General features: G+C 42.0%; 1 protein-coding gene across 4 annotated transcripts in view; it reads left to right on the top strand.

Moving 5' to 3' along the window:
- Positions 1 to 1,167: 1,167 nt before the first annotated feature.
- Positions 1,168 to 23,567, top strand: part of LOC135234517 (probable phospholipid-transporting ATPase IIA) — a 61,702-nt gene continuing 39,302 nt past the window's right edge. Inside the window, exons 1-12 of one of the 4 annotated variants that reach the window (XM_064299203.1) lie at positions 1,197 to 1,335; positions 2,604 to 2,706; positions 4,572 to 4,716; positions 7,385 to 7,498; positions 8,850 to 8,958; positions 13,857 to 13,915; positions 16,693 to 16,744; positions 19,522 to 19,616; positions 20,263 to 20,343; positions 21,831 to 21,906; positions 22,358 to 22,434; positions 22,958 to 23,118. In XM_064299203.1, coding sequence (XP_064155273.1) covers positions 1,332 to 1,335; positions 2,604 to 2,706; positions 4,572 to 4,716; positions 7,385 to 7,498; positions 8,850 to 8,958; positions 13,857 to 13,915; positions 16,693 to 16,744; positions 19,522 to 19,616; positions 20,263 to 20,343; positions 21,831 to 21,906; positions 22,358 to 22,434; positions 22,958 to 23,118 — 1,076 coding nt within the window. In that variant the 5' untranslated portion in view covers positions 1,197 to 1,331. Of the gene's footprint in view, positions 1,336 to 1,952; positions 2,005 to 2,082; positions 2,268 to 2,603; positions 2,707 to 4,571; positions 4,717 to 7,384; positions 7,499 to 8,849; positions 8,959 to 13,856; positions 13,916 to 16,692; positions 16,745 to 19,521; positions 19,617 to 20,262; positions 20,344 to 21,830; positions 21,907 to 22,357; positions 22,435 to 22,957; positions 23,119 to 23,567 lie in introns of those variants that run through there. The other 3 variants (XM_064299202.1, XM_064299205.1, XM_064299204.1) reach the window with 3 other exon arrangements.

Genomic DNA, 23,567 nt, shown 5'->3' with positions numbered 1-23,567 from the left:
TTTATGTACCTGAAATACCGATTAACTTCTGTTTTGAGTGAAAATTAATCTAATTTATTTTGTGAATTTTTTTTTTTTTTTCCTTTTGGGTCATGAACTTATAAGTAGTGTATTTAGCCATAGCTGTATTGTGGAATGGCTGTGTATATTTTATATACAAAGATGATGTTACAGGTCGATTAGGGTCAATAGTGTTTTATGATCACCTTTGTGAAATGGGGGAAAAAAATACTTTTGATGACTGAAAATCATTACCTCACAATTGTTATATATTTCTGTGAAAGGAAACATGTTCAGTAAACTGTTGTTACATGTAGTTTTTAGAATTTTTTTAAAAAAATGTTCTTGTAGCTATTAGTAAGACTATTTATGAATGGCCATGAAACAAATTAAACATTTTCATTGTTTTAGGATTATTTCACTGTGAGGAATAGATTTACACTGCGTGGGTCAATTTGACCTGTAACATAATGGATGTAACTATTTTTCAACTTAACACGAGGGATAAGCTGCATTTGCATATGTTAAATAGCCCCTGTAGCCTACTTTCTTCATCACTGTATCAGCACAGATCGTCCAGCTGTTATAGGCAAAACCTTTCGCAGTGTACTCCTCTGAAAAACACCTGGTTCAGTGTCATTGGCTATTATCATTCTCGACTTCGCAAGATGAATGTATTGGGCGTGAAATTCTATTGTGCATAGAATACGCAACATTTTCTTCCTCAGCATTATGCCTGTATTTTACCTCATGTTCTGAGAATATTTGAGAACTGGAGTATTATTACGTTTTTATTACACAAAGTCAATCTTATTTTTCGCGTAAATCCCATGATTGCCATATTAATAACCCGCCTCATATGTATCAATTCTTAACTTGATTTTTAAACATAAACTCTGTTACAGGTGTGACAGGAAAATGTAACCTTTTTCCATAGTGTTTATGGCGAAAGTACACATTCCAAACCCCATCGGAAAGTGTAGCTAAGTAACAACATAAAAGTATTACGAATAATTTCTAATTAATCCGTCCAAACCAAAGCAATAGCTCGTTATATAAGTACATAAATAATACATAAATAGTGTTTTTCGTTTTCAGCTTGCTACTCTCACATTTATGTCGTTGCTGATCTGACAGTGAGTACGGGGACTGATAAGGCAACCGAAAAGTCTCCGAGCTAAGCGTGTCCCTTTTAGATCACAGAGCCTCCGCCCAGCTCGGAGAACAGGCGAGAGGAATTTCAACCGCATAAACTGGGACTGCAGGAATGACGGATAATATTCCACTTCAGCCCGTCAGACACAAAAAAAGACACGACAATAAACACAAAAATGGGTAAGAACAAGAACGTTATTTTTGACATGCAGTGGGATGTCATATTCATCGTATCTTAGTTTGTACGGTAGCTTGCTAGCTGGGGAGCTGGCTAGCTTCTGTAGCCGTCTAGTTGGGTCAGCTAACGAGAGCGCCAACGTACTTGACAACCTGAATGAATGCTTGGAGGAAGAAAACGATGCCTTTATTTTGTTTTTCTTCGTATACCACTTATTTAGCTTGTCAGCAACACAGATATATGTGTATCGTGTTTACATTTTGAGTGTAGGTAACATTAGGCGACAGATACAACATAATTATAAATAGGGTTTTGAAAAATTATCTGGCTAGGTGACGTTAGCATATGAATGTTAGCTTGCTAACAATTTCTCGGGGATGGTGCAAGGCAAACAGCTTCTAGGTGGGTCCTGTAGCTAGCAATCATTAGCTAGCCTCGTTCCGGGTTTACGAGAGGTTCGAACTTTCACTACGATATCAAATATTTCTTCAATATTTACAGCTTGAATATGGGACTGTCTGTCATATTTTAAGATGTTTCATCTACATCTAGCCTAGCTAGAGTGTGCTTTGTTTAGCAGAATTTAACCACTAGCCACAGGCCTAGGATTATTCAGTGAAAGCATCAAATTTGAATGGCAAATGAGATCATCCCATACTCATCGCAGACAGGTGTGTTCGCTTTCACTGGCATCATCTTTAGCTGACTAGAGCTAACAAAAGAAGCAGTTGTTTTGGAAAAGTTGACCGATCATGTCGATTTTTACATTATATAATGCCGCAGTGTATGTTCTGTAGGGTAGCTAATTGAAAATGAACAGATGCCATATTTGTTGGATGTGGTACAATTGGTATAATCGAATATGCCCTCTAGATCTTGTATTACCTAGCTATATTGCTGACGTTCATTGAAATAGTTGTGAGCACATGTCAAGGTATGAGCTTGCGTTTTGTGGTAGCAGCTAAGCTTACGACAACACTTAATTTTATGACTTTCCTGCAATTTTCAATAACGTCATTACATCCATAACATCATTTACCAATGTAATGTGGAGAAAGGTGTCGTTAGTGTGAATATGATTAAATCTCATATTCCATGAATATCCCAGTGTTTATCACCCAGTACAGTAGTGGTCTCTGACCCTGGTCCTGGAAATACACATGATTTGGTGCTTTGTGATGTTATTCAGTCAGTTAGCTAATTTAGGCTATTGCTTAAGCAATTAGATGAACACTAACAGCTAACCTGGTTTCTTTGGTCTGATTTTAAGATGAAAACAAAAAAGTAACAGACCCTGTGGCTCTACAGAACCAGAGGTGGGGACAAGATGTCCCATTGGAAACTGTATGCACTCACAAGGTGACAACTATGAGGTGAATTTTAGCATCTAATGGGGCCGTAATGATTTTTTTTTTTTTTGACTGGGTATGCTTTTGTCCTTTTAGATGGACCATTACTGCTTGGACACAGAATGTAGCTACTCCATTTACAACAAGATGGAGCTTTGAATGTCTAGTTGAGTTCATGCGATGAATGAAGCAGAACTGTCTTCTGTTTATTTTGATATTTTAAATTATTAGGATTTTTCTCAATTACAATGGATTAAACCCCTTATTAGTTTCTCATGCGTTTAGACTAGAATTTGTTCCAGTTTGCCGTGTCAGCACAAATAAAGGTCATGGTGTTTTCACTTTTATTATGAGCGAAATCCATCTAAAATTTAATTTTGTGACTCAGTAGCATCAGCACTTGTTTAGACACTGGTAAACTGCAAGCATGTACAACCAGTTTTGTGGCTTTGAAATATGGAGTCCTCTGAAGGGGACAATACAAATAAACAGTATCATTTTTAAATATCGTAGGTAGACAGTATTACTTTAAGATGTATTAGTGTTTGAAAATGTTAAATGCAACACTTGTACGATGGCCTACTGGCATTATCAATGGTTCCTGTTTGTTAAGCTAAAGATCAGACAGGCCATTCATTCCTTTAGAAGCAAAAAAAGGCAGCCACAATAGAGCAGCATCTCCCTCTCTGGAATATTAAGTAGGCCTAATCTCCGATTGGCTGATCTTGACCATGGTGATTGTAGCAGCGGTGGTAGCAGTATCGGCTACAATTTTCATTTATTAGGCAGACACTTCTAGAATGACTTGGCAAGTTTGGCATGGAGCATTCAATATACATCATGGTTGCGGCTGTAACAATGGCACAGAGCATCTAGAACTGCTTGTGTAGTTCTTACCGGTTGTACATAAGAGTACCATTTGTATTGCGCTTAAGTGAACGTAGGTCCTAATGGTAATCTGTAGAAGCAACATTACTTTAAGCCAAAGTGGTGTTCAGCACAGTCCTTGGTTTCAAATTTAAGCCTAACTGAAGTTATTCAAAATTTTAAATTCTTTTTAAACACTCCAGGCATGATATTGGCCAATTCTAATATTCAAATCCAAAAAGGTGTGCACTGAATGACTGTACTAGACAAGCAACCTGTTGTTGCATAACCATTGTTTTTGTCTATTTCAGTGATTGCTTAACTCAAGCAGTGGCATGTATTCCTGTATGTAAAATGAAAACTGAATGACATTCCTTGCAGGTTTTCTTTTCTTTTTTTGACAAGAACACTGTCCTCATAATTACAAAAATATATTTTAAGGATTTCTTTCGGAACGTTTCAGTCTTCAGATTCTTTTAATGTGAAGTTGTGTGGGGGGGAGGGGGGGAAGGGTAGAAAGGGCAAGGTATTCCTTTGCAGAAAGCATTGTTTGTAGATGAAATTAATGCAAAGAGGCTTGTGGTCAACTCTTCATGAAACGTCACCTGCAGCTTTTGTGCTCCCCACCCAATTACTCAGCCTAGTCAAGCAAAAGGCAAACTTCCTTATTTGAGCAAGGCGTGCAAAGCTAGCAGCCGGTAGATGAGTGAATGTTTAGAGTAAGATCAATTCAGGAACTGCCGTGGAAATGTACATTTGACCTTCTCTGGCCTCCTGGAACAGAGTCATATAGGCTTATGTGGTTCCGCCAGTAGCTTCAGCACCTTCCGGTAGTTTCTAAGAACTCGTAGGATTTGTCAGACCGCTTTCCTTCTGGCTTCTCATTCCAGGCTGCAAGCCTGGCAGCACAGCTCCGAGCCATAAGCCCTTTCTCTTTTGAGTGACTGGTAAAACAGGGGATTGGGCAGCATTGGCAGGGGGTGGGCCGAGGGTATTTCTCACCATTGTGATTGGTGTTCCAGATGCTGCCCGTGGTCGAGATGCTGCGGCATGGGCGAGTTCCGGCCGCGCACGGTGTGGCTGGGCCACCCAGAGAAGCGGGAGCAGAGGTACCCGCGCAACGTTATCAACAACCAGAAGTACAACTTCTTCACCTTCCTCCCCGGGGTGAGTGACAGGTCCTCAGGCTCCACCCCACACCACCTTGGCTCTACCCCCACTCGCTTGGAGCACACACTACACATGGGGCTGTAGGGTAGGTTTGGGAAACAAGGTGGCGGCATGGTTAAGGAATGAGACGTTACGAGGACGTTTCAGGTTCAAATCCAGGGTGGAACAGAGTTTGTTGTTGCATTTTTCAAAGGTACATTAGGTAATGTCAGTTGTGTGCAACATTTTTTGTAACATATCATGCAGTCAGTCAAATTTTATTTATAGGGTGGATTTTATAAAGAATTTCTCACAATACGCTTCACGGTATACCCTGGCCTGAACACCCACAGAGCAAGCCAGAGGTGACAGTGGCAAGGAAAAACTCCTTGGATCGCATGTAGGAAGAAGCCTAGATCCTTGGAGTTACTAGGCGCAGTAGGGGTGGGCATATCCTCTTCTGGCTGGTTTAAGGTGTAGGGTCATACTGCTGTATGAATGGGTTAAATCAGGGGTCTTATCCAGAAAGGGCCGGTGTGGGTGCAGGCTTTTGTTCCAACTGGGCAGTTACACACCCGAGTCTACTAATCAAGGTGCTTAGCAAAGATTCCAAGGGGTTGATTAGTAGAATCAGGTGGGTTACTGCTTGGTTGGAACAAAAGCCTGCACCCACACTGGCCCTTTCTGGGTAAGACTGAGGACCCCTGGGTTAAATATTCCATCTAAGTTATGTAAACTTGTCAAAAAAATATTGGGCAATTTATGGGCAACCCATCAAAACAGTTGCCGTGAAAAAGTATTTTCCCCCTTCCCAAGTTCCTCTATTATTGCATGTTTGTCACACTGAATGGTTTCAGGTCTTTAGAAAAGATCTGGCTGTTTATTGTCTGTTTTGTTTGTCACATGGTTTAGAAAAAACGACGGATCAAAGGACAGCCAAAGTAGCATTAGCTTTTAAAGCAGTTTTTGATACGTGTTTTATTCTCTTATGCAGTGATGTGAAAACATCACTTGAAGGATCTCACAGTTGTCTCTCCTTTAAAGGAAAAAATCACTGCCAGTTTCAGTGCAGAGCTTTTTCCACTGATTTGTTTCTTGTATCCTTCTCCAAGCTGTTTTTCATATTTTTAGTATGCATCGAAATATTAAAATCAAGTGTCATTTGGTTCTCAGGCACTATCACTGGCTGGAACTCAAATAGGGCTCATTTTGAAAATCAAACCAGTGGAAGTTGAAATCACAAATGCGTATTTATTTTTGAAACCAAACAAAGATTACGAGAATTGTTTTAAATAAGTGAGAGATTCCTCGTCATAAGTCTCAGCCGCACTGAGCCTGAACAATGCCAAATGTAGCAGCGTTATTGCATTGGACTCACGTAAGCTTAACACGTGCTGTAACCTTGCACTGTGGTGGTAATGGAATTCTACAGAGGCGTAGCAAGTTGCAGTGAGTCTGTGAAATCGGTCTGTTTGTTTGCTGTGGGTGGATCTGTAAATCCCTCAGGATATGCAGTACCATGATCTGATGGCATGCAGACTTCTTTCAGAGAATAGAGGAGCATGACTCCGCTCACACAATGAAGAAATGCATGATAAAGAGGAGAACTTTAAAGCACACCGGCAGCTATCTGATTGGCTTAGGGAGACCATTGCGAGTTTGGCCTTGGTCTTATAATTGGCTATTCCCAATTCCACAGTCATGGTGACACATTTTTAGTCTGTGAGATCAAATCGCCTCTGAAAAATATTTTAAAGGACAGAGGTGGTATGTATACAAAGTAATTTTGATGAAGGGCAATATAGATACACTGCAAAAACCAAAAAAATAAGTCAGTCTTAAGTATTTTAATGTTATATTTAGACATAAAACATTACTTACATTTTTGCTAAATAAGTCAAAAAGATAGTCAGTGAGGTGTGCTAGGTTGACTCATTTCAAGAGGTGGGATAAGACAATTTTCATTGATGAGCAAAAAGTAACTTAAAGCAAGCTAATGTTTTTTTTTGGCCATCTATGTATAGTGGATGTAATAGAAATCTGTGCTTTAGGGAACACTTTTATTCACTGACATGGGTTTACGGCTATTTGTAAGAAAATGTAATTTTATGTGTGTCTCTTATGAGTGTCACTACTGAATACTTCTCATGTTTTTTTAAGCTGAACGTGCATCTTGATTGAGGGGTGTTGATACCCCTGTAATTACCCTTTTAACAATAAGTAGAATTTATATAAATATATAAATATAAAGGGGCGACATAGCTCAGGAGGTAAGACCGATTGTCTGGCAGTCGGAGGGTTGCCGGTTCAAACCCTGCCCTGGGCATGTCGAAGTGTCCTTGAGCAAGACACCTAACCCCTAACCCCTAACTGCTCTGGCGAATGAGAGGCATCAATTGTAAAGCGCTTTGGATAAAAGCGCTATATAAATGCGGTCCATTTACCATTTAATAAATGATTGCATATCATATTTACTCGCTGGCAGAGCTAAGCACTGCAGATCCTTTCTTTTCTCTCTGCTCAGTTACGTATTCTTTTAAACACTTTGTAAGAAGTAATGCTAACGCTAAGCCTGTCACTTTTTTGTGTTGCGAGCCTGCGAGCTGTACGCTGTCCAGAGCCGTAATGGGCAGCCACTAAAGAGCAACGAAGGCCGCTAACTTGTCCTCTGCTTCCCCGTCGACAGGTGCTGTTTAACCAGTTCAAGTACTTCTTCAACTTGTACTTCCTGCTCCTGGCCTGCTCCCAGTTTGTGATGGAGCTCCGGCTGGGAGCCCTGTACACATACTGGGTTCCCTTGGTAAGAAACGCCTCGCCCTCACCTGGCCCGCTCCTCACGTTCAAGGGAACTCCAGTCAAAAGTCATCGTTTAATATGCTGTTCCCCACTTTCTGTGCAAATGGGTTTAGTGTTATATCTCTTAGGATGTTTAGCAGGCCCCTGTGTCTACGGTGATGCTGCTCCCTCTTTGCTAAATAGTAACCTGTATGGTTATTCTTAACCTTTGTGCTGTACATCTCTGAGATTAATTCGTGTTATTTCTCCCTTCCCCGTATTGATGGATGACTAAGAGGGTTTAGCATGTGTGCCACATCATATTTATTCCCCAGTAAAACAGGAAGTCATGGAAGACCACTTGAAGAGTTTATAAAGACTAAGATGACCTTATACATCTATAAGACTTTGTTCATAAGAAGTTACAGAGGTGGCAGTAATTGAGAAAATAGTTCTTTCTTGATGAAATTCTTTTTTCTTTGAATAATTTTACCTCATTCCGAATGCAAGAAAAAGCTGATAACAATGAAAATTTTTCATAGCCTCCTGTGCTCATCTTTATCAAGGATGCAGACCATTCTAAAGGGCACTGTTCAGTGCCGTGAAAAGTATTTTTCCCTTTCCTGATTTCCTCTAGTACTGCATATTTGTCATACTGAATGGTTTCAGATCTTTTAGACAAAATGTAATATTAGACAAAGGGAAACTGAGTAAACAGAGTTCCACAGAGATTGAGCCCAAAGCAGAAAGTGGGGGAGATAACAGAGGCAGAGGGCACGCATCATGCTTCAAAAGAGAATCCCTCTGTGACAAATGCAGCAGTTAATTATGGAGATTATCTACATAAACACAAAACACTTAAAAAAAAGTATTATTTCATTCATTTAATGAAAAAAGTTATCAAACACCCATATCACCCATGTTCTATTTGCATTCTAGTCCAATTGCAAAAGGCAATGGTCGACTGATAGAAACTTCAGAGGAGACTTGCAAAATTAAATTAATAATCATGTAAAAATTCATATTTGATTGAAAGGCACCTTTGATGAAATATTTATTACAAAGAAATTCAACTTTGATAGCCAGCAAAATCTATCAAGAATATTTCTGCGCCCTGTAAAGTTTTAATTAAATTCACTCAGTTTTTTTTTCCAGTTCAGTTTTTAAAAAATCATGTCACATCAGTTTCATTTTACTGTGCTAATTTTCTTGGTAGTTTGGACCAACCTTTCTGTAAATGTCTGTTTTATGCCACAGGGCATCAGTGAAGGGTGCATTAGTTACAGAAAGTTATAGAACACTGTCCCTGAATTGCATTGAAATGTAACAGTCTTGATAAATTGTGCTGAAATGGTCTGTAAATGTTTGTTGCCCAGGGTTTTGTCCTGATCATTACCATCATGCGAGAGGCGGTTGAAGAGATACGATGCTTTCTTCGGGACAAGGAAGTGAACTCGCAGATCTACAGCAAGCTTTCGACCCGAGGTGAGATTTCAGTGTTTCAAAATTTCAAAAATGAAAAGTGTATTGTTGTGCTGTATTGTGGGAACTACACAAATGCTAATTTTGTTATTTGTTACTTTCTATTATTTTTAATTTGCTAATTTAGTTTTGTGTTTTCTTTTTTGTTTTTCTGTTTTTGGCTTTGGACATGCTGTTTCACCTTAGTGATGTAGAATGTCATAAAAGCTGAATTCTATATTCCAGATACTGTTTACACAGAAAGCCAATGGGCAGAAGGTCTCATAATACACAGGAGAATCATAAAGTCCTTTGAAAGTCAATCAGCAGAAATAATATTGAGCTACTGTTTCTCATTAGTACAGTTAACACAACATGCTTTATCGCTGTCTGTCGATTTTTACTTTGTTTTGATTCCGGCTTTGATTCAGTTCCTCAGTTCAAACCAGATGAAACTTGAAACTGTATAGTCATATGAAACTATATGCTTTATGCTTTTATACTGTTTATATTAATGAGGTCTAAGGCAAGGCACAACAATGAGGCCCAGGGACTCTGAATGATTTATATTTTCCATCTGGCCCAGTAAATCATGCATCACCGGTGGCCCGGTGTGCTAGTAAAAAGAAAAAATTATGATTTAAAATTTTAACAAAAAATTATAATTACATTTTATACTCTCCTTATCTAAATTTCTGGGAGCATATGCAATCAAAACAGCGTCACTGTACAACCTTGATAATTAATTATTGCCTGAATGCTGGCACGGAGAACAAAGGGTAGGTTAAACTTATCCACAACTTTAAGCAATCTGTAGCTACGGGGAAATGCTGTCCATTTTCGTGATGTAATGGCCTTCAAACCAATAAGTGTTCTCAAGCTGTTTTCGTTTTTGCCCCATTAAAACAGCTTGAGAACACTTACTGGTTTAAAGGGAGTTTTTATGCTTCCTGTGTTTCAGGCAAAAAACTCTTTTGATGCTGTGCATGTAACGTATTGTTTCTGCGCAAATAAATACAATGGCTTATTTAATGTGGCAGGTAATGTGCAGATACAGAATGTGACATTCTGAAAACATATTCCCTTTGATGGAGAAAATTCAGTGGCCACTCGGACCACCAGTGCTGCCGTTCTGGCGGCCACTTTGTAACTTTTGGTGGCCCCGGGCCCCGGGCCTCCGGGCCATGCTTACTGTCGATCCTTGTAAGGGGGATTTTTTGGTTCTTCTGCATTTTCAAATGTTTTTCCACTGAAGTGTGTTTGGTAATTGTGTTTAATGGCACAATATAACTTAACTTTCTGTGAGACTTGATTAGTCTTTGGGAACTAGGACAGTACGCAAAACCACGGTTAACGCTATGGGTGTACATAGTGCTATTAAAGCGTGTGGGTCCCCCAGATATGGCTTCCCTGTTTCATCACCCTAGGCTTTGTCCACCCAGAGCACTAGTTGAAATAAGTTGTAAATGCATCCAGTCACAGAAATTTGATATCATGATTTATCTAGTAATTTAATTTAATTACAAGTAATTTGTCTAGTTTTTCAAAACATCAATAACAGTGATATAGTTCTGATTTGGTATTAAACAAGTAAACACATTTTCCAGCATATTCTGAAATAGAAATATGTGAGATACAGAAAGAGAAAGGTATGAAATGACCACTATTGATCTATTTAATACATTATCTTAACAACATGCGTTAAGGGTGTTTCATTTCCTTTTTCCTGTTGTGTGTCTTAAAGGCAAAGTTGTCAATGCTTATCAGGCAACTATAATTTGAACTTAATGGTATTAAAACATAAATACAGTAAAACAGAAAACGTACAGAATTTGTGACATCCCATCCAAATTATTACTCCAGTGGTTATTTCCTGTGGGCCAGTAACTTTTCAAAATTAAGTGGCCCAGCGGGCCATTAAAAATATGGTTTATCGCCGAGCCTTCTAGGGTTTGCAGTTTTTCAATACATAATTCACAACAGCTAAACATATTTAACCTTAATATTTAAACATATTTTACTGACAAAAGGCCAATTTGGTTTGATGGATACCCTGTTTCACCTGGAGCCAGCCTTTAAGGTGGGGCTTGCCAGCGATGAGTGAGCAGTGGGCGGAGTCACAACCGTGGCAGGGGTTCCAGGAAGGGGGGGGGGGGTGCAGGGCGGTATTTTGCTTAATTTGAAGCAGGAACGTAGAAGTGCACAATGCGAAGGGTAGAAATGTGCTGCCAGCAGTAAAAAAACAAAAAAACTTTTGACCTCTTGTGGTTTCCATCAGTTTCCCTCCTTTGAACTGGCAGCTTGCTTTGCGCGTAAACGCAGCTCCTTGGAGGCCCTCGTTAATGGGAATCCCTGGCCTAGTGAGGAGAGGATAGTTCTCCGGCCAAGGCAGTCCAGGGGGGCAGGAGACTGTCCTCTTCAGGTCTCCATTGGGTGTAGGATAGATAATACAAATGAATATGTCACTGTTTTATTGATTGCCATGATGGGCTTGTCTTTAACTTCAAGTGAGGAATTTAAGTACAGGGGTTTTGTTCCCTCCCTTGCGATATAAAATTTTTTAGAACTTGTTTTTGTTTCATTTTGGTAACAGGAAGTGGAAATGCTGTGAAGATAGGGCATTATCACTGAAATGTGTTACTGAAAGAGGAAGGAGCGTTGTGCCTGAATGAAAATGTGCCTTCTGTGACATGGTTTGCGGTTGTTGGGGGAATATTCTACCCCAAAATCTAGATGTCATGATTTTCTACTGACAATGACTGTTATCAGTCCATCTAGATGCTTTTTCCTCGCAAGCGCCTCTAAAAAGGCATGTAAACTGGATACAGTGGCTATGAAGAAAACTAGTTTGCATTTGGAAAATATCATTAAATGTATTGTAGACGTATCGTTGAGTATACCGTTTTTTGGCCATTGATTCCATATTCAGTGTTTGGATAAAATCTATCATTGTAAAGTGGAAAATTAGTATTGAAAAATAATCTTAATAAATTAAGAGCTCTCAGTTTAAGTAAAAAATTGTGAAATTAGGCTTTTTGAGAGAAATTTTCCCTTTCTTATTCTGTTAGGCTTAAATGTTTTTTGCATATGATTTTTACTACTTTACTTAACCACAAAAAGGTATCCATTGGATTAGCAACAAGACTTAATTGACGTTAATTGTAGAACTCTTTAACCCTTTGAAGAGTAGGTTTTTTTGAAATGTTTTTTTCAAAATTCTAAGTTCAGTGTTCTAGAACTAATCTGCGGTAGCGATTGTTACATCAGCATTAGAATGTTCACTTAAGAACATTCTATTCACATATTTGTGATCTTACACCGTAAAGGGTTAATATCATAGGTTGTCCCACGGGACAAATGGGAAAAACAAAGCCTGTCGAGAGTTATGTTCCCATCAAAGTAAATATGTAATAAAACTGCTTTGAGTCGGAGTCAAATGCACCCCAGCCCGCGGTTTGTTTACATTACCTCCAGCTCACGGAATTTGACCTCAGGAGTCGCGGCCCAGAGAAAAATTTTGGAAATCATTGCGAGGCTGACGAAAGCAGGGCTGTGCCGCAGGGCTGGTAAATTACATCAGTCGGAATGGGGCCCGCTCCTCAGCTGTTCGCTTCACAAAGCAGGACTACCGCAGAACCTATCCGTTCATCTGCATGTCTCCTTCACTGTGTACACGTGCCCTGCAGTAGACGTCAGCACTTATCAGACGCTCTTACTCAGAATGATTTACACAGATTTCAGTTTTACATCCAGGACAATTATACAGCTGGATATTTTTTTAGTGAAGCAATTCAGGTTAACTGCCTTGCTCAAGGGTCCAACTACAGCACGCCAACCGGGGGATCGTTACAAGTTCGCAAACCATTATACTGCACCGCTGCCCCTGTGCGTTACAGTTTGACGACATCTGGCTCCATTATAGTGTTTTTTTTGTGAAACAGCAGTCATCCATGTGCCCGGAGATATTAACAAGGCTTAATTCCTTACATATGCAAAAAGCCAGAGGTCACTGCAGAGGTCAAAGGTCAGCACCCTGCTCCAAACAAGGTTGCTGGTTCATTCTGAATGGGCTCGCAAGAATTTTTCTGAGCTCTTCCTGCAACCCCCATCTTTTGGAATCTTCTGGAAGAAATGGCTGCCCAGAGCTCAATGAGGATTTAAAGTAGGGAGAGAGAGAATTCCAAAAGACAACAAGTTTTGGAGGAGGTGCTAGGCAGTTCCCAGTGAAAGGGCCCACTCTGGTGAAACGTTTGCCCATTGGCTATCACCATGAGAACTGGGTGGGTGGGGGAGGCAATGGTGAGCTGAGTTTTGGCAGTGATGTGGGGTTCACAGTCCTGACACCCTAAACCACAGATCCATGCTCCATTTTGGTCTTATGAAAGAATGCATGTTCCCTGCTGGAATTTCCACTTTGCTGAACATCTTTATTTATTTTTTTTAATGTCTGAGGGACAAAGAAAAAAGCATGTTAATTAAGTCTCTTTGAAGGTCACCTGTGGCCATTCTGTGAAAGATTCTCATTACTTTACCATGTAATTATCATTTGACATGTGAATGTATTTGGAGCTTGAAATGAATTTCAAGCTCGAGTTAGAATCTGAGAAATTATCCCTTGAGATCAGTTTAGTTCGACATGTCAAACAAACAACAAGGCTGCATGCCTTTAATGGTGAATAAAATAAGTTTATAGTGTACCCTGATTTGCCTTTTCCACTCAGTCTTTGTGTGTTCCCATGATTTTGCATTGCTTTCATTTAGTTTTGACGACCTCAGGAAATTCCTGTTTGTGATACACTGTTATTGATTGTGTTCTGGTGATTTAAGATGCAATGCTAACTTTTTATTTTATGATTTATTTGAATTGCTTTATGTTTTCAGTGCTGCCTCAAATGATTGTCTTTTTATGTCCTTCCTTGCAGGAACCGTGAAAGTGAAGAGCAGTGGAATTCAAGTGGGAGACCTTATCATTGTGGAAAAGGTTTGTCGCTCTAACTGCTTATTTCTCAACCGCGGCACACATCATCTGAGGAGGTGCTCAGAGTTCCAGAATCTTCTGGCTGTTCAGAAGAGCCCCAAGGCTGCAGCGAGACCTGGGAGTTTGAGTGCAGCTATCAGAAAGCATACTGATACTTTCTGATATTCTTTAAAAAGAATTTACAATATCTAAACAAAGCAGCAGGGTTTCCTGTTTGCCCATATAATACAAAGTTTTGCAATACAGTATTATTTAGCCAGACAATATGTTTTATTTACGTCTATTATATCATTCTTTCCATAAGAGTACCCCTCGATGTTTGTGTCTTTTGTGATGGGTACAGTTGCCCACGGACGGGTGACATGGTGATTCATCGAGCTCTCGCACCCATGTTGGGATTCTGCCACTTCTGTTGTTGCTGTCTGTACCTCTGTACCTTTCATTGGAAGCCTTTTAGCTTCAGCCCTGCAGAGGAGAGCTGCCTCTGCCGCCCAGGCCTTTGTAATGTGGGTCAGCACATTAGCACGTCCTGCGTAAACGCATTCGCTAGAAAGCCACGTGGTTGCTGTATGACGTTTTATGTCACGCTAGAGAGGCATTTGAAAGTGGTGCTGGTTTATATTGGGATGTCTCCCCTTTCTTTAAAGGAGACCGGACAGTTTGCCTTCCTTTTGTTTTTTTCGCTTCTTTGCTTTATTCAAAAATGGGGAAAGCAGAGAGGGTTACAGACAGGCACGGGATCACCCCGCTAACAGTGCCAGGGCAGGGGATTGAACCCCCAACCACGCGGGGGATTCAGAGATTTGGCTTGAGACTTTGTCACCCTATGGATTGCGCCATATCTCGCCTATCTTAGTCTGCCTCTTGAAAATGACTCATTTTATGAATAAATAATAACGTGTCACCTTAAAAACCCCTAAGAAAGCATGCGGTCAAAAGCGATTATTGCACTGCTCATATTTTCCAATGACGTGCATTTCACATAATCGCACAGCAAAATGCCTGTTCTCTTTTTCCTGTTGCTATTGTTGGTGCTGTACAGCACACGGCAACTCCTCACAAATTGATCCGTATCTCTGAAGCGATTCAGCACACGCCTATGACGATTGCTGCACTTTTATAAAAACAGCCTTTTTCTTTCTTTACAGTACACACAACTCTGAGGGCAATCTGAATTTCATGGTGTGAAGTACCATACAGTTCAAAGCAGTGTAAAGGTCATATGATTCATCTGTAGGGAGGATGACGTCTTCTCTTATATTTTTCATGCACATCGGAAGATATTCTACGCTTGTACATGTAGTTGTTGCGCTATTGTTGTGTCCGTGCGTATGAAGCCCTTGTAAACATTTTGTGAAAACGGAAATGAAACGAGAAGCAGTGTCACGAGCAGGAGAAGCAGCGGTACGCTTGTTTCTTTGTGCCGTGGTCATTGATAACTTCAGTATCAGCATTTTGATTGCACGCATGTATGTGTGTGTATTTTTGTGTATGTGCGTTTGTGTGTGTTTTTGTGTATGTATGTACATGCTTGTGTGTGTATTTGTTTTTGTATGTACATGGGTTTGTGTTTTTGTGGCTGTGTGTATACATGCATGTTTATATGTAGGACTGTGTGCATGTATGGGTGTGTGTATTTGTGTGTTGGGGGGCGGGGGGGTGACCTTTGTTGACAGTGACACAGCGCTGTTTAGAATTACCTGTCAGTCATTGTGAAATGCCCTAAGCCTCCGCACAGCACTGGGCTCTTTATCTGCTGTTTGGCTGTTGGTAATCCCCCATAATTCCTCTCTGGCATGTCTCGCTTTTGTTCAGCTGTTACCGTCATCCTGCCCGTCCGGGCTTGGGGGAAGGGGTCTCAGCAAAGTGTTGCGTAATGTGAGCAGGGTCCTGGAGCCTGCCTTACTGATGGCCCCCCTGGTCGCCGAGGACACCGTGTTCAGAAAGACACGGCTCTCACAGGAACGAGGAAACCCACACCGGAGAAATGTCACCGCAAGAAATGTGCAGAGGGTTCTTCTGACTGCTGTTTCCATGTCCCATCCCCTCTCCGCCCCTCACAGCGAGAAGCTGATAAACACCACCACTGTGAACATGTGGGGCCTCCTTAATTCTCCAAGCCATTGCTAAATTTGTGCCCATAAAATAATTATGACATTTGATGTACCTAACTTGTGTGGAGAACCTGTCTGAACTTGCCTGGAGTTTTGACACAATCTGTGGTTTTTCCAAAAGGTTGTTGTGGGGGGAGAAAGGTGGAATTGTGAAATTTCCGCAGGTTACTTAAAAAATATTTAGGACTTTGTGTGGAGCGGGCCTGGCCCCTGGGAGAGAACCCACTTGCATACATAGCGCAGTGCGCTGGCCTTTCCTTTGCAGACGTCAGCACGGCGTTTCAGGCTGACGAGCTCAGCCCTGCCGGGGGCAATGGAACGCCAGCCAGGTCAGGGACCGGTTCTGAACTCCGCGAGACGCGGCCCAGTTTAAAAACATCTTCCCGCCGGGCCCGTCTGACACTGACCGCCGCGGGGTTAGCTCCGAAGCGCAGGTCACGCCCGGGGCGTGCCCCAGCGAGGGTCTCGTTTTGGTAACCAGCCGGCTTGTTTTACAGGAGAGCTTATTGTTTTGACTGGCCCGGCGCAGGCAATGGGGCAGATAAAGGCCAGGCTGGAGTCATACAGTCAACCCCAGGAAACTCGCCCTGGCCCCGGGCCCTCGGGCCCCACAAACCGAGCCTGACCTCTCTCTCTCTCTCTCTCTCTCTCCTCTCCTCTTTGCAGAACCAGCGCGTTCCCGCCGACATGATCTTCCTACGCACCTCGGAACGAAACGGTGACTACCTGCAGTTCATTTTTCCTTTCCGGAATTCTCAAATACCAGATTGCGGTGGGGGGGCCACATATTCCATAAATACGTCAAATCTGAGCAGGGATGAAGGGATTCTCCTAGCAGTTGCGTCAGAACGCATTCCGCTGTTTCCGTGTCTTCGAATGCATGCCGATCGAGATGGAAAAGGTTAGGGGGGGAATGCAAGCAAAGGCACTTTGGTTAAGCCATTAACCGTGTGGATGAATCATTCTGCAGCTTCACTCTACCCCTGATTTCTCTTCAAACACTGAGGCTGGTGCCATACCCCCCCCCCCCCCCAACTCAGACCATATATAAAATAGACATGCAAAAACCAAGTAACGATCCAAACAGCAAAGTCTAAACAAATACTAAACAAATACAAGGTCAGATCAGGACGGATGGACGGGTTATGGGGTAATATGAATAAACAAATACAGAAAAAACAAGCACGGCGTCGTCTGATCGCGCAAAACCCACTAAACCGCATATCGACTGCGTTTGCATACAAAGCATTTCTGGGGTCTGTAGGTTCAGTTTACAGTAATTTGGTTGACCAAGAATAATCTGGGCAGGGCGGAAATGTGAGCCAGCGTGTCTTTAAAGGGGGGAAACATCGCTGAAATTACGGGAAGGGGAGGTTGTTATTAGCCCCCACATATGGAGGCCATTAGTCCTTAGGAGGGGCCTGGGGGGGGGGCAGAGGAAACCGCGCCCCCACCGCCTGATTGGCTCCCGGGAGCCTGACTCTGCAGATCGGGGGGCTGGGTCCACGGGTTTTACCTGAAGGCTGGAGATCAGTGGCTCTTTAACACACCCCATATTGGAGCATGTCTAAATCACAGTGTCAGTACATCTCAAAGACATGTAAGAACACCTACATATAAGGACTGCAATATGAGCAAGGTGTACATGACACAGAAGGTTTATTTTCTCTAAAATGTATAAAATCCATGATACTTTAATGAATTGGAGATAAAATTTCATATTTTATTCACGCATTTTATATAACACTTTGTACTGAAATATTAGGAGATTATTATTTAAAAAGGGGAAGTATTTTCGACATTTTGCTGAGGACACTGGGACCCCGCAGTTTTGGAACCGCTCCTGTTAGGAATCGTGCTCAGACCGGGTCGCTCGCGGTCGGGGGATCGGGCCCGCTGCCCACCGCTGCGTTTGCGTAGGAGAACCGCGAGCAGGGCGTGTCGCTCCGGGCTGGGTTTTCCCGCTCGCCAGGCTGGCCTGCCGATCCAAGAGCAGCGGCGTGCTCGTCGGCATCCTCTTCACCCCGGATCCGAGCTGGCGCTCGCTTGGAACCCCTTCCTGCGTGGAAACGGGTGTAGCTCAGAGAGAGTGGAGGAGAACATGCCAAGCATGCAGGTTTCAGTAAATAACACCTGACAGGAGGAATAAAGACAATTTCACCATTATAAACATCATCATAAATCAATTCTACCTATCTAGGCCAATTAGAGTTATGTTTAATCTTTTAAATGGACACACTTTGATTGTGTGTTCTATATATTATATATTTAGCGCAGACAATGCACATTCCTCCCAAATAAAGACGACTGCAAGACAGCACATTGAGGCATCCTGGGCAGCATTGCCCCCTGGTGGTGTCTGTGGGCTTGTGCAGGAGAGATGAGGATACCAGAGGCTTACTGGGTCAGAGCAGGGTCACTGAAACAGAGCCAAGATGGACTGCAGTTAATCCATGGTTTGCATCTGGGCTGGAGCTAAGCGGCTCCACTTTGTTTGCAAGGCTAAATGACTTCCATTTTGGCTCCAGTTAGTGGATGTTTCAAGATCTGTTTGCCTTTACTCTATTTTAAGAGTTAGTGTGGCAGATTTTATAGTTCCTTTTGCGTAAGCCACTGGTTTAGCCTAGATTTACCAGAGGAAGTCAGTTCAATTCTACCCAAATACTGAGTTCAGCTTTTTTTTTTTCCATGAATGCTTTTCCCCCATTTTCTGCCCCGTTTGGAATGCCCATTCGTATTTATGAGCGCTCATTGCTGCAACTTCCGCTGTTGATTTGGGAGAAGGCGGACTAGCGTCTCCTCTCCTCCAGAGCATGCAGTGGCCACCGCTGCTGCTTCTGACACTGCAGTTTACCAGTCAGGCGCGCATGGGCATGAGTTGGAGGAAGTAGTAATAATAGTAATAATAATCACAAAGGATTTCCCTCATACCCAGCATAATTTCACAAAGCATCTATTGTGCGTTCCCTGTGGGGCTGCCGGTCACAGTTGGCCCTGTCACGATTTTTATTCACACTGCAAAAACAAACTAAAAAGTCAATCTCAACAAGTACTTTAGTCTTATATTTAGACTTAAAAATCTTATTTCTATTATTTTTAGCTAAATAAGGTGATTGCCAATATTGCCAATGAGGTGAGACAGCTTGACTCATTTCAATATTTGCCAGTGCTGGTATTGCACTGTTTTTTACAGTGCAATACCAGTCCTTGAGGCTAATCTATGCACTAGAACAGTGACTTCACAGTATGAGCCACCTATCAGTCCCAGCTCAGTACTGTTAACAGTTGAGGCTGAACAATATACATTAAGAGCCTTAGTGTAATACTTTGCCAAGAATTACTTGCACTCGTATACGAGTGCTGATTGCCTACTCGAGTGTGTACTGTTCTGATTGGTTGCTCTGTGCGGTGTAGCGGAGGTGTATTCTGGTCTCTGGCCTGTCTCTCCTCTCTGCAATGTGTGACATGTTCGTTGACGCCCCCTCTCCCCGGCAGGGTCCTGCTTCCTGCGGACCGACCAGCTGGACGGAGAGACGGACTGGAAGCTACGCCTGCCCGTGGCCTGTACCCAGAGACTGCCCACCGCCGGGGTGAGTTGCCCGGCTGTGAGCCTACCACACTGAAGGCCGGAACAGTGAGGGAACAGCCAATCACAGTCAAGCATTCGGGTTTCCTGCACCCTTTACCCTGCTCATGTTTTTGTATGACAGTGATCATTATTTAGTACACTGCCATTTCAGTGCAGAAATGTTTACACCATGTTAGAAATGCCTCCAAATCTTTCAAGGATTTTATCTCTCTCCCTCCCTCCTACTCTCTCTCTTTCCCTCCCTTCCTCCTCCCTCCCTCCCTCCCTCTCTCTCTCACTCTCACTCACGTACACACACACACACACACACTATGGCTATAATGTTATAATGAGGCCTTGATTGCAGTTCATTTCCTGAATTGTCTGAATTATAAGTTTATTTACCTGATGGGTAAATATCACTAATGTACTGTTAATATCAGGGTTGGCGTCAGTTATATTTCAGTTTAGGAGATTAAACTCATGAATACATGACATTCAGATCACAAATTTTAAAACGCACCATGTTCCATGAAGATTTTTCAGGTAGTTGCATCTTAATTAATTTCCTCTATTGACTGAATTGTGAGCACTTGTAGTCCTGGAGCTTGGGGCTGAACGTTTGCCAGTTTTGACCTTCTGTCACTGTGCGTTGCCATGGGATACAGGACCTCCTCCAGATCCGATCGTTTGTGTACGCTGAGGAGCCGAACATCGACATCCACAACTTCATCGGGACTTTCACCAGGGTGAGCATGGCGTCGTGGTTCGGGGTCACGGTGTCCGGCAAATGTGCCAAAAGCAACAGTTACTTATAGTGAAAAAACATTTAAAAATACAGCTAGACAACAGTGGGGGAAAAAAACAACCTTCTGAAACTTTTTGAAGTTTCTAGTGGTCACTGTTGCACTTTATTGTGATACCGCCATAATTGTTTTGGTGAGCCGTTTTTCAGAAAGTTGAAAGGTTTTAAAAATAGCACTGTAATACCACATTTTCTGGGAAGAGATGTTGGTATTTTTATTTCTAACCATGCTGCTTAAATCCAAACTATTTTAAAATCATTGTTTTAGCATTTTTATTATTGTTCTTCCCCATGTGGGGACAGTCACCACAGAACCTGTTTTCCCCTAAAGTTCATCTTTTGAAAATAGAGTTTGGCATATAATAATGTTATATGTAGTATATAATAAAGTCTAGAAACGCACACATACTTAAAAGTGAGCGTGATGTTGGATTTCATTTCACCTCTCAATTGTTTTGCTGTGATGTATAATCGGTGGATAACTGTCCAAGTGGAAAGTACTGTCTGTGAAAATTCTGGGATCTTTGTGATCGGAGTTCTTTGACAGGAGCAGACAGTTGAAATTAGTTTGTCGAGATCTTGCTGCCGTGGAGTACTGAAGGTTGTAAGTCCAGTGTCTATTCAGAAAAATCAGTGCAGCCCGATGGCTTTTGCCCTTAAGTTCTATCACAATGTTATGTTGTGTGTATTCTTTTATTTTATGCTTTCCATTTTTAAAACAACATTTCTCATTACTTTCAGTGGCCACTGATCAAAAAAAAAAAACTTAAACAGTTAAGTCTCAGTTAAGGATGTCAGTGTTAAATCTTACTGTCTTAGTCTCTACTTTTAATGTGTTTTATTAATGAATTAATGAATGAATGAATTAATGAATTTATTTTTTAAGAACAGGAATGAATAGGAACACCGATTGTGAAAAATAGCATCAAACTGTCATTGTTGACTTTTAGAAATGCCAGACATCTTTTTACAACATACACGTGGAGTACTTTGTTCTTTTAAAAACATTTTGAGTACTATTCTCTTACTGAAGTCTTGGGACCAATCTGCTTAATAGTCCACTGGAATACAAAAATAGCATAGCCTGGATACCCATTCAATGAGCACGGCATGATTTAGTTAAAACGTGCGCTATAGAAATAGAAAAATATGCACTTTCGATTCAAGGATTATAAGCTGCATTTTCTCTTTGTTTCTTAAACCATTGGGGACGAACTATGTTTGTGCTTGAGCCTATAAACTTAGGCCTACTGAGCTAAAAAGGCTAATCTGATTACTTTGACCGTTTAACAGCTCACCACCTTCTCAAATTTATAGTTGTATAAATGTAAAAAAAAAAGAAAGTATAGTTTAAAGTTTAAATAAGTTGAGGGCTGTTCGCTGCCGGAGTTTCTTTAGTAACGGAAGACGTGCGCTTTGTTCTGCCTCCAGGAGGATGGAGACCCTCCGGTGAACGAGAGCCTGAGCATCGAGAACACCCTGTGGGCCAGCACCGTCATCGCGTCCGGTAAGGAAGGCCCCGGAACACGCCCTCCCGTCACCAGCAGAGCGGCCAGCTGGGGACGCTGAAGGCTCCGCTTTCTCTCAGAGACGGGGAAAGGTTTCTGTGCAGATAACTGCCTGTAACCAGTTTATGTCACTCTAAGAATATGGCCACAACAGGGTGTGCAATTTTAAGACTTCTCTTCCAAAAACCTTTTACCACACTTTCACCCTCTCCAACTGCATTTCCTAACAACCACAGATTCTTCTGGAACACAGTTAAAGTCTGATGTGCGTTGATTTCACTCACTTAATTTATTACAGTAATCACATTTAAGCTTCTTCTGGTATTCCATTTCCTTTGAAACGTGGCTCTGAGGTTGGTGAACATTTTGGGCTGTTAAAGGGGAACGGGGGTTGGCCACACCCATTTCTCTGTGATGCACTGACTGGGTCCTCACTCTCTCTTCCTGCAGGCACCGTGATCGGGGTGGTGATTTACACTGGCAAGGAGCTCCGCAGCGTGATGAACACGTCCAACCCAAAGCACAAGGCACGTTCCGAACGGCAGCCATTTTGATTTGTGTGCTGGGACATCAGTAGCCATACTTCCATCAACTTCAGTGGCTCCCTTTGCAGAAATGCATAATAATCATGATTAAGAGTGTAATGTATGATACAAATATACTTTTTAACAGCTAATTTAGTCTCGCTTTGAAGTGGAGGAATTTGTTCATAAGGTACATTCATGGTGACATAGCTGATAGTTGACTGTAGAGTTAAGTAATCAAAGGTTTAGTGACGTAGTACATGATTAGACAAAAATTGACTTGATGTATGGTGTGTCATAAGTAATGCAATGGATCATACACTGCAGAGTTATATTAACTACTTTCTTAGAGAGTGGACAGAAAAACGAAAAGTACAGAATTATGCAAACTGTATGAAAACAGTTGCCTGTTCTTTCTATGATGTAGTGTATGATCACATGCTGGCCTCACGACTGACTTTTGTGCAGACATTTTGTAAATGTTTATAAATGTGGTCACTTCCTTTCCTGGGCGGGATCACTACAGGTGGGGCTCTTTGACCTGGAAGTGAACTGCCTGACGAAGATCCTGTTTGGGGCGCTGGTGGTGGTGTCCCTGGTCATGGTGGCCCTGCAGCACTTCGCTGGCCGTTGGTACCTCCAGATCTTCCGCTTCCTCCTCCTCTTTTCCAACATCGTTCCCATCAGGTGAGCCCCCAAACCCCCAGTCCCCCTCGCCATTCAGAGTCTGTCTGTCGGTGTGCTTCTGCAGTAGCCTTGACAGCAGATTTATGAGTGTGGACTTTGACCCCGGAGGCCCCAGTGGGTGGTCGCCCCCTGGGGCCAGTCGAAACAAGGGCGTTTGTAGCTTCCGCTCGCTATTGTTTACCGCCATGTCTCCCCCAATGAACCGCCATGACATTTATTTACCTCTCCTTGGAGTATTCGGGAGATTAAATATTTAGCGGCGAGGTTGAGATTTCCTGTGATTGACAGACAGGGTTTAAGGAGTTCCATGGATATGTGGTATTTTGTGTAAGAGCAGGCCCTGTGTTGCTTGACCGATTTTTCGTCTTTCTATTTATTTACTTTTTCCCCATTTTCCCATCTGTGACTAAGTAAGTGACTTTAAAAATCTGCCCTTGTTAAAAATGTGT

This window comes from Anguilla rostrata, chromosome 11, assembly GCF_018555375.3.
Source record: "Anguilla rostrata isolate EN2019 chromosome 11, ASM1855537v3, whole genome shotgun sequence".
In the NCBI taxonomy this organism is placed as follows: Eukaryota; Metazoa; Chordata; class Actinopteri; order Anguilliformes; family Anguillidae; genus Anguilla; species Anguilla rostrata.
Note: the sequence above shows the minus strand (reverse complement) of the source record. Positions and strands in the feature narration are given on the sequence as shown.